Here is an 11990-nt window from a genome sequence, read left to right as displayed (position 1 = left end):
ATCAACCCCACCTGCTACCCCATTTTTCAGCCGCTTCACAAAGTTTTTCACCCCCACGAGTGTCACGTTTCCTGTCACTGCATTCCTTCTCTGCCAACCCTCAAAACCAATCATGTTAACAGTCGCTTTCCTGTCTCCATACCCATTCATCATACTTTCAAAATATTCTTTCCATCTTGTCATTACTTCATCCCCATGAGCTAATAATCTACCACTTACATCCTTCACACCTTCACATTTCTTTCCGCTTTCACTTTTACATTTCCGCCCCTCTTTCCAGAATAACTTCCTGTTTTCAGAGTAATTTGCAGTTATTTTTCTTCCTAGATCATCATTTACTTTCTTCTTTTTCCTCTTCACTAGTCTCTTTACATGCTTTTTGATCTCTGTATATTCATTTCATATTTCAACTGAACCCCTGTCCTGTATCCTCTCTAGCCACTTCTTCCTCTTTTCCTTCACCGCTCTCTTAACCTCCTCAGCCCGACATGCCTCACCTTCTTTGTTGGTACTGATGCCACACCACAGACCGCTCTAGCGTTCCCAAGCAATCCCTACATACATTCCACAAGCTGTCTAGATCCATTTCATTCACTGATTCTAATTCCTCCCCTACTTTGGTCATGTATTCATCTGCCATTTCTTTGATCCTCAACTTCTCGGCTTTAAGTCTTTCTCCCTGGAAGCTCATCTCTCTCTTGGTCCACCTTACTCGTCTCAGCTTGATCTTGCATACCCCAATCATATGATCTGACAAACCTCCACATCTTTCTCTCACTGCCCTCGTATCATCAGCACTACCCAGCATCGATTTCTCTACAAGCATGTAATCAATGAGACTCCATTCAACATGACCTCCATTCCGCCAATACCACGAATAATTATGTTCATTTTTGTGTTTAAAATAAGAATTACAAACGCATGACCTTCTTTTATAACACATGTCCTTGCGTCGCTTCCCACTGTCATTCTCACTTGGTGCTCCATTATTACCCATTGTATCATTCACAGGACCAGTGCCTATTCTACCATTCATATCGCCTATTACAATCACTTTATATATCTCCAGGACATTTCTCCTACTTCTTCATCCAACTCATCCCAAAACTTGTCTTTCTCTGTCTCACTTCTGTTCTCACACGGTTCACAGGCTACAATATATATATATATATATATATATATATATATATATAGAGAGAGAGAGAGAGAGAGAGAGAGAGAGAGAGAGAGAGAGAGAGAGAGAGAGAGAGAGAGAATTTGTGTAATCAGTCATTTCATGAAATCCCTAAGGAATTCACGAAGCGAGTTTAAATTTGGTTGGGTGAAATAAGGTTAGGTTAATTTGAGCTATGGTTAGGTTAGGCTGGGATAATCTAGGTTAAGTTTAGGTAGGGTTAGACTAGGTTAGTTAGATTAATTCAGGTAAAGCTTTATTAGGTTAATTAATTAACCTACCGTAACCAAACCTCTTTAGCCTAGCCTGATCTAACCTAAACTTAACCTAGATTACCCCAGCCTAACCTAACTGCAGCCTATAATAACCTAACCTTAATTAACGAATCATAATTTTAACTCATTTAACGAATTCGTTAAGGATATCATGAAATCACTGGATATACAAATTCCTTGTAACACACACACACACACACACACACACACACACACACACACACACATATATATATATATATATATATATATATATATTATATATATATATATATATATATATATATATATATGCGCATAGCATGTCTCTATTTATACCTGAAAAAGGGTTTCGTTTAATCAAAACCATATCCTCTTACAAATCACCATTTCCGTATATGAACATGAGTCTTTCATTTGTAGAAATTATGGTACTGTGAAGTCTTGACACACGATAAATGTCAGTATATCACTCTACTTAGAGTTCACATTTGCATTTCCGATTAAGTACATTCGAGGTCCATATATGAAGAATCATTTTTGTGTGGTCAGATTCTTAATTTCAACCAATATAGGAGTAACGTTTAGAACAATAAACTGAGGGCTTGTTCAGCTGGTGACGAGGTTGTACTGTGTGACTGTGGTGTTGATGAGCGATGACCCAGCCTTCCTCGCCGCCTTTGCTAAATCCTCCTTCAAGAGCCACCTCCTGCTGGTCCAGACAACGAGGCTGCTCGCCTTCACTCGCCTGCCTCTCCACCGCCTCCACACCCTCCACCACCTCCACAAGACCCTATCACGTACAAACTCACTCATCTCCGTCATCGATGACAACTCCACCGAATTCAGGTAATTTTCATCAGCAAAAAACATTACCTTCATAACGACTGTATTATCACTGACACTATCATAACTGTCATTGTTATTATCATTATTATTATTATCATTATTTTTATAATTATTATTATTATTACTACTACTACTACTACTACTACTACTCTTATTAAATGTGCTAGAACGCCTTCAGAAGTTAATTGAGATCGTTTGGCCATGTGGTGAGAACTGAGTGTGTGTGTGTGTGTGTGTGTAGAGGGAGAGGGTGATCAAGGGTGACCAAGGATGAGATGTAAAATTATGTGATGATACTTAGAGCGGTTGCGAAGTTATCGTGCTAAAAGACACATGCTGGGGGAGGCAGTGGCTCAATCGATAGAGAGGTGGGCTGCAGTCCTATCTAACCCAGGTTCAAATCCCGGCTGTGGCAGGGAACAGTTTAAGGATTTGAATTTCATAAAATCAGACTTATTGATGTACCAGAAGACCCTAAGACACGTAAAATACCCCCGTTAATACCAGTACACCAGTCCTGTATGAGACAGCCCTAGCATGTATGAAATATGGATGGTGTCCGTTAACGATGAAGTGGTGACATGTAGAAGTGTATGGTATATGGAAGGACTACTGGGCCTTGGGAGCAGGTTGTGGAGCCTATGCCCAGAGTTAGACACACACACACACACACACACACACACACACACACACACACACACACACACACACACACACACACACACACACACACACACACACACACACACACACACACACACACACACACACACACACACACAGTATCTATTTACATTTCAAGAAAGCATTTGACACAGTACCACACCAAAGACTTTTATGGAAACTGTACCATCAAGGAGGAATTCGAGGCAAACCGTTTTGTTGGAAGCAAGATTTTCTCATAAAAAGAGAAATGAGAACAGTACTAAGAGGAAACTAATCATCATGGAAAGAAGTGACTAGTGGAGTACCACAGGGTTCAGTGCTGGCACCAATCATGTTTTTAGTGTATATAAATGATATAAACAGTAACACGGGAAATGAAAGCTATCTGAATATGTTTGCAGATGATGCAAAAATACAAAGGAGAATTACTAACACAGACTCTTGTAAAGAGCTACAAGAAGAAATAAATAAACTTCATGAATGGAGTAATACATGGCAAATGGAATTCAGTGTGGACAAGTGTCATGTAATCAAGTTTGGTAAAAGTGGAAGAAGACCTGATTGGGATTATACGTTAGGAAATAAAACCCTATACACATCAGAAAGAGAGAAGGACCTAGGTGTGATTATCAATAACAGACTATCTCCGGCTGACCACGTCAGCGAGAAGGTACGGAACATGTATACACTGCTTGCAAATATGAGAATAGCATTCACATACATAAATGAAGACATGCTAAGAAGGATAATAACATCATTCATTAGACCAACCCTGGAATATGCATCAGTAGTCTGGAGTCCTCATGTCAAAAAACACATAGACAAGATTGAAAAAGTTCAAACGGCCGCTACAAGATGGATACCAACCTTAAGGGACCTACGCTACGAAGGAAGACTAAATAAACTGAATCTACCAACACTACAGGAGAGAAAGAAAAGAGGTGACATGATAATGATATATAAATGCATATTAGGGAAGGAGAAAATAGACATAAATGATTACTTAACATATGGAGAAGCATCAGCAAGAGGACACTGCAAAAAACTGCACAAGAAGAGATGTGATAAAGACATAAGGAAATTCAGTTTCCCAAACAGAGCAGTTGATCAATGGAATTCACTACCGAATGAAATAGTGTGCCAAAACAATTCTCCAATTTAAGGATATGGTTTAAGACACGAGACAGTACGAGCTTGACTCATTCCTGTAAAGATACAATTAGGTAAGAACAATTAGGTAAGAACATGCCACTTAAAACTAACACTTGGGAAAGAGGCGAATATGAAGACCTAGGAGGAAGTACAATTCAAAGTTTAAGAACATTATTACATAGAATGGAAGAGAAATTTGAAAGAATTATATTAACTTCAGACGTTAATTCAAGTATAAATTGGAATATTTTAGATGTAAAAAGCCATGAAAGCTGTTGGGATAAAAAAAACTCCTACATCTCGTGCAGGAGATTTCCTAACACAGCATGTAAAGGAACCCACCAGAAAAAGAAGACTTGATGATCCATCACTACTAGTCCTTATATTTACCAGGCAAGAAAATTAAATTGACAATATAATGTATCACCCCCCCATTCGTCAAAAGCGACCATGCCGTATTGTACATCAAGATAGCGTGTGACGTTTCCAGCAGTAAGAATTGGAAAAAAAAAAAAAAAAAAAAAAAATCTAAATTACAAAAAAAGCAACTATCATGACCTGCAGAAGTAGTTTTAGAAACATATTGGGAAAAAGAAATTAGAGGACAAGATGTAAATATTATATACTGAAAATTCTGTGATCTTTATGAAATAGAAGTCCAAAATTACATCCCACAGCACATAGCAACAGAAATGAAAATAAAGAAATGGTTGAATACACAGTGTAAAAAATCAAAAGAAAAAAGAGGCTTGCTGTGGAATAGATACAGAAGACACAATAGTGAGAAGGCATATAACAACTATTAACAGGCAAGTAACGATTATCCAAAGATAAGGAGGGAGGCTCGAAGACAGTTTGAGGTGGACATTATAAATAAAAGTAGTGATCAGCGTAAGCTTTTTTACAGTTACATGCAAAGCAAAACCAAAGTTAAAAATAAATACAGTCCATCACGGATGAGGGGATCATCTATACACAAGAGAAAGATATTTGTGAAGGACTAAATAAAAAAATTCTAATCAGTTTTTACAAAAGAAAGAAATTTTAAGAGAGATGATATGGAACATGCATGCCCAAATATACAAATATCAGAAAAAGAAGTACTGGAGGAGTTAAGTAAAGCAGACAGAGGAAAAGGAAATGGTCCTGACGGAATTTCAGGTTGGGTGCTACATGAATGTGCAGAAGAGTTAAGCAGACCATTGTATTTAATATTTAAGGAATCCTTAGATTAAGGTAAACTACCTGATATTTGGAAGAAAACAAACATTGTTCCCTTATTCAAGAAAGGGAATAGACAATATCCACTCAATTACCGACCAGTATCACTGACCAGTGTTGTAAGTATGATACTGGAATAGCCGATAAGGAAAGTTTAGGTAAAACGTCTAGAACACAGTATGATAACAGAGAGGCAGTTCGGTTTTAGAAAGGGAAAATCATGTGTTACTAATCTATTAAGCCACTATGATAGAGTTACGGAAATATTACAGAAAAGAGAAGGCTGGGTGGACAGTATCCATCTAGGTTTTAGGATTGCATTTGACAGAGTACCACACCAAAGATTTTTATGGAAACTGTACCATCAAGTAGGTATCCAAGACAATCTGTACTGTTGGATGCATGATTTTCTTAGAAAAAGAGAAATGAAAACAATATGAAGGAGAAATTACTCATCATGGAGGGAAGTGACCAGCGGAGTGCCACAGGGCTCGGTGCTGGCACCAATTATGTTTTAGTATATATAAATGACACAGACAGTAACATTGGAAGTGGAAGCTAACTCAATATGTTTGCGGATGATGCAAAAATTCAAAGGAAAATTACTAACATAGATTCTTGCAAATTGCTGCAAGAGGATTAAACAAGCTTCATGGAGCAATAAATGGCAAATGGAATTCAATGTGGACAAGTGTCATGTAATTAAATTTGGTAAAAGTGAGAAAAGACCAGATTGGGATTACAGGTTAGGAAGATCAACCCTACACATATCAGAAAGAGAGAAGGATGTAGGAGTAAGTATCAATAATAGACTATCACTAGATGACCATGTCAATGAGAAGTCTGTACGTAACATGTATCCATTGTTTGCTAATATGAGAATAGCATTCACATATTTAAATGAAGACGTGTTGAGAAAGATAACATCATTCATCAGACCAACCCTGGAATATGCATCAGTAGTATGGAATCCTCATCTCAAAAAACACATAGATAAGATTGAAAAAGTATAAAGGGCAGCTACGAGATGGATACCAAGTTTAAGAGATCTAAGCTATGAAGAAAGATTAGAAAAATTGAATCTATACAGGAGAGATGGAAAAGAGGAGACACGCTTATGCTCTACAAATGCATCTCAGGGAATGAGAAAATAGACATAAATGAATATACTGTATAACCTATGGGTAAGCATCAGCAAGAGGACACTGAAAAAAGGGAAAAAAAACATAAGAGAGGAGACGTAAGGAAATTCAGTTTCCCAAATAGGGCAATTGATTAGTGGAATGCACTACCGAATGATGTAGTGTGTGCCAAAACTATTCACAAATTTAAGGATATGTATGATAAAAATGGTTTAATGCACGGGACAGTACGAGCTTGAATAATTCCTGTAAAGATACAATTTGGTAAGAATTCGGTAAGAAAACAAATTGAAAACAATATGACTTTCACTATAGCAGCTGGTAAAAATTGAGAGAGACCCCTTGCAAAAGCGGTAGTAAATCTCAGTAAATCAAACTTTCTTCACAGCCAAGCATCCACTATATTAAAAGACAAAACAGTGACAGTAGAATACAGTATTCTGGTCAACTTTCAGTTGTTTCAATAACAACTTTAACAAGTCATCACTCATTACCCCACTAAAATCTTGTAATGGAAACTTTATAAAAGACTCACGTGAAAAAGAAAACATCTGGCTAGTACGTTTGCCACAAAGTCTACCTTAGAGGAAGTCAGCAAGAAAGTCCCTGTTCTAGAACTCGACTCTCCAGAAATTGCTCCGCTTAAGAGAGACACTAGCTACATAAAATCCATTCTAGACAATTTGCCAACCAACAAAGCCCACGGTCCAGATGGAATTCGTCCAGTAGTTTTGAAAACGCGTTCCCCAGAAGTTGCTCCTGTTTTACCCATATTATTCAAAGTATGCCTCCGTACTTTCACATATCCAAATTTTTGGAATGAAGCCAATATCCACCCAATTCCGAAGAAAGGAAGTTCCTCTGACCCCTCTAATTGCAGACCAGTAATTATCATATCTTCTCTTGGTAAAGAATTTGAGACTGTAGTCGGATATACATATTGTTAAACATCTTGAAACCAACAACTTAATTAGTGGCAGACAGTATGCTTTTCGCCACGAAAGATCCACATTTGCTATACTCAGTCTCTTGACCCATACCATCCACCAGTCAACTGACCAACATGGAGAAACCCATGCAATAGCCCTTGATAATTCTACAGCTTTTGATAGAATGTGGCACCGTTCTTTGCTATCCAAACTTCCTTGTTATGGCAAATCATCGTTTTTTCCACTGATTTCTTATTATCCCAATGACAGAAAGAGGTGAGTAAAAGCAGATGATGTACAGTCAAAGACAAAAGTCGTGTCGTGAAATTTGGTGAAAATATCTGCTGACAGACTATAGTTTTGGAGCTGTCTGCTTTGTATCGAACGATTGGTTGGTAGCACTGACGTGATTTACCATTTGCTCCAGGTGACCAGCCTGTGGATGCCAGCATATATATATATATATATATATATATATATATATATATATATATATATATATATATATATATATATATATATATATATATATATATATATATATATATATATATATATATATATATTTATTTATTTTGTAACTTACCGAAACTAATCTACATAATTATTAAATCATTCTGACTGCTGTTTTTATTTAGTATTGATGAAGCGTTTCTCATCTTCTGTTTTTATTCCAACATTATCAGCGTTACAATTCAGTTAGCTTAAGAGGTGTTCGGAAGTCAGTTTTCCATCTTTTTCAACTGTAAATTAGCTAATCAAGTTGATAATTATGACCTGGGACATTATTTAAGTGTTGTAAAACAAAATTCACTATAGTATTCAACACATGAGAACAGAGTTATTCTATTATGGTAACTGATTTTTTTTTTTCTTTTAGAGTGGCTGGCAACCTGAATCCCACAGATTAGTCCGAACACATAAACCAGACGATCTAAGTCAACGCACAACTGTTCGTGTGCTTCATTCTAGGTGCACTTCATATCTTATGGCGTAAGCACTATTTGCGGATGCTGCTTCCATCGTTGTGATTTTTTCCTGGTCCTATTGAGTTGTGGTAAAATGAAGACGACCTGAACGATGACGGTTCTCCGTTGTGCCTTCCTCGTTAATCCTAATACACCTTTCTATGGGTATGCCTGTACCAAATGTTTGAGCATTCTGTTCAGGATTCGTTTCCCATAAATAACGGAAGATCATGCCACCTTTCATATTCCTATTAGTTGGATGCATGTTGCTTGACCTCTCCATACCATGGTATAGTAGGTCTGCTTGACGATTTGTAGTAAGATGTAAGCTGAAATGTCAGGTGATCATCGCCTAACCGTTGGCATTTCGTGTGTCATACGAAATTTGGAATCAGCAATTCCTGCGAGTCGATGTTAAGGCTTCAGAATTTCATGGGTTCATTCATACCGTCATCCCATCAGCAGCAGATATGAAGCTTGACGAAGTCAGGCTAGCCAACCACGAACATGTAACTGTGGTACAGCTTTCATAATGTTTCAAGTGTTGCACTTAATCTTTGGACAAAACCGCGACACGACTTTTGTCTTTGACTGTACATTCAATTTCCACTCGATTAATGCCAGCGTGCCACAAGAATCAGTCTTGGCTCCAACCTTATTCCTAATTCATATTAATGATTTCTCATCTATCACCCAGAATCCCATTTACTCATATGCAGATGAATCTACTGTACACTTCAGAGCTCCTTCACACTCAAAGATCCATTCACAAACTAATATCTCTGACTCGCAACTCAATAGAGCAATTTCCATAAATCAAAACTTATCAAAGATCACTGAGTGGGGCCAAAGTAACATTGCATCATTTAATGCTAGGAAAACTAAATATATACAACTTATTAACAGGCAAATATTGCCTCATTGCTTCATTACTCCCAATGCTACTAATATTCTTATCTCAAAAATTATAGAAATTCTCTGAGATTCCCTTAACAACACCCTCAGCTGGATCTCTCAAGACAGATCACTTGCTTAAATCACTTCAAAGACACGTGGATTATTGTATAGAATCTGCAACTACTTCACTGACGAGCAGTTGGCTATAATTGACAAGAGTCATGTGTTCTGTCAGCTGGAATATTTGTAAGAGTAAGCAGCTTATCTAACCACCTACTTACTTACCTATCCACCTACCTATAAACCTACCTCTGTCTATCTATCTATCTATTGCCAGACGCCTCAATTCCGTTTGGGGTGGCCACAAACAAATCGCCTCCAAGTCGCCCTGTCCCCCGCCATTTCACTGCCCTGCTCCCAACTCACACCCCCCTCTCTCATATACCTCTCCACCCCATCCCTCCATCTCATCCTCGGCCTCCCCCTCCCTCTTCCCCCCTCCACCTCACTCACATACACTCTCCTCGTCAGTCTTTCACCCTCCATCCTCTCCACATGGCCAAACCACCTCAGTGTGTTCCTCATAACGCTTCCTATCACATCCACATCAACACCACAACGCTCCTTTATATCGTCATTCGTCAGCCTGTCTCTCCACGTGACTCCACAGGCTCCTCTTAAATAACTCATTTCCACTGCTCTCACTCTTGACTTCCAACAATGTCCAAGCTTCACTTCCGTACGTTAGAGTTGGTATCACAATACTGTCATGTAGTAACTTTTTCACTTCCATGCTCACTTCCCTGTTTCTTATCACTGCTTTCAAAGAACCAGCAACCTTTCTTCCCTGTTGTACCCTTTCAAGCACTTCACCCTCCAAACATCCATCCTTACTCATCACACTACCCAAGTACTTAAACGTACTCACATTTTCCAATTCCTCACCATCCAACCTCGCTGTACATTCACTAACTTCACCTCTCTCAAAGACCATCACTTTACTCTTCCCTACATTCACCTTTAGATTCCGTTTCTTACACACTCTCTCAAACTCATCCATCACGCCTTGCAGCTCCCCTTCGTCTTCACTCAACAACACAGTATCATCTGCAAACAACAGTACAGGGAGTTTCCAAACACTATCCTCTCTCACCAGGGCCACTCCAACATCCACTACCCTACCTTGTACCTCTTTTATTACCCCATCCATGTACGGATTGAACAACCATGGAGACATGACACATCCCTGTTTCAAACCAACTTTCAAAGACAAAAATTCATTTAGTTCACCATCCACACGCACTGCAGCCTTCACACCATCGTACATACTCTTCACAGCATTCAACTCCATATATTCTTAACACTTTCCACAATCCTTGTCTATTCACCCTATCATATGCTTTCTCCAAATCCATGAAAGCCGCATACAACTTCTTTCCCTTCTCTAGAAACTTTTCCACTAAAGATCTAAGAATGAATATCTGATCTACACAACCTCTTCCCTTCCTAAAGCCTCCCTGTTCTTCTCCAACTAATTTCTCTGTTCTTTCTCTAACTCTGTCTATAAGTATCCTACCATACACTTTTCCTATTTTACTAAGAAGACAAATGCCCCTATGATTACCACACACTTCTTTTTCCCCTTTTCCTTTGTACAAGGGAATAATTATACCTGACTTCCAATCCTCCGGGACTCTACATTCCTCCCAGGCCAATCTGCACATCTTCCACATCCATTCTACTACTATCTCTCCCCCATGCTTCAGCATTTCACCACACACTCCATCAATTCCTGGGGCTTTCCCCGATTTAACTTTCTTCATTGCTTCCACAACTTCTATCCTACTGATTTCTTCCTGTCTTCTCACCTCCCTCCTTCTCCCAGCCATTCCCCAGCCACTTATACTCGCATTACTTCCATCCTCTACGTTCAACAATTCCTTAAAGTGTTCTCTCCATCTCCTCACGTTTTCTCCCTTCTCCACTAGTAATCTACCATTTTTATCTTTCACTCCCCTGCTAACCTCACTTCCACCCTGTCTTACTCTTTTCACTTCTCTCCAGAACATTTTCTTACAGTCCCTCCACTTTACACTTAAATTCCTTCCAAATTCCTCATCCACTCTCTTCTTACTCTCTCTTACTAACCTTTTCACCTCTCTCTTGCTTTTCACATATAACTCTCTCTTCCGTCTCTCAACTTCTTCCACGCCCCTATTTCTCATCCATTCATTGTATGCTTTCTTCTTTTGTGCCACAGCCTGTTTCACCTCTTCAGTCCACCACGCTGTTCCTTGAACCCCCTCCGTCTTCTCTTCCTTCCACACACCACATCACATGCTGCACATATTTCTTCTGTAAATACCTTACACACACCTTCCACGTCTCCCATCTGCTCCAATTCATATTTGCCCAATCGTTCCTCCACTTCTCTCTTATACTCTGCCTTTTTCTCATCCTCTTGTAACCTTTCCACTCTCCTTGCAACTACTCCTTCCTCTCGTCTTTCCCTTCTTCTATTCCTCCATCTTACTTGCATTCTAATTCTGGCCACCACCAAGTAGTGGTCAGAAAGTCCACTCCCCCAACCTCTATACACTCTTGCATCCTTTACACATTTTCGTATCCTTTCATCCACACACATATAATCAATCATTGCCTTCCTTTCATTCAGTTCACCACCCACCCTTCTCATCACTCGCCATGTATACCTGTGGATCATTTTATGCCTGAAGAGG

The 11990-nt window shown here is 38.9% G+C and overlaps 1 protein-coding gene across 1 annotated transcript in view; it reads left to right on the top strand.

Annotated features, from left to right (window-relative positions):
- The first annotated feature begins 2070 nt into the window (after positions 1 to 2070).
- Positions 2071 to 11990, top strand: part of LOC145407405 (glutamate receptor ionotropic, delta-1-like) — a 207470-nt gene continuing 197550 nt past the window's right edge. Inside the window, exon 1 of the mRNA XM_080278339.1 lies at positions 2071 to 2277. Within this exon, the coding sequence (XP_080134465.1) occupies positions 2078 to 2277 (200 nt within the window). The 5' untranslated portion in view covers positions 2071 to 2077. The remainder of the gene's footprint in view (positions 2278 to 11990) is intronic.

This window comes from Coenobita brevimanus, chromosome 8, assembly GCF_032717465.1.
Source record: "Coenobita brevimanus isolate Jiangsu-jjx chromosome 8, ASM3271746v2, whole genome shotgun sequence".
In the NCBI taxonomy this organism is placed as follows: Eukaryota; Metazoa; Arthropoda; class Malacostraca; order Decapoda; family Coenobitidae; genus Coenobita; species Coenobita brevimanus.
This window is presented reverse-complemented; position numbering and strand designations above follow the sequence as displayed.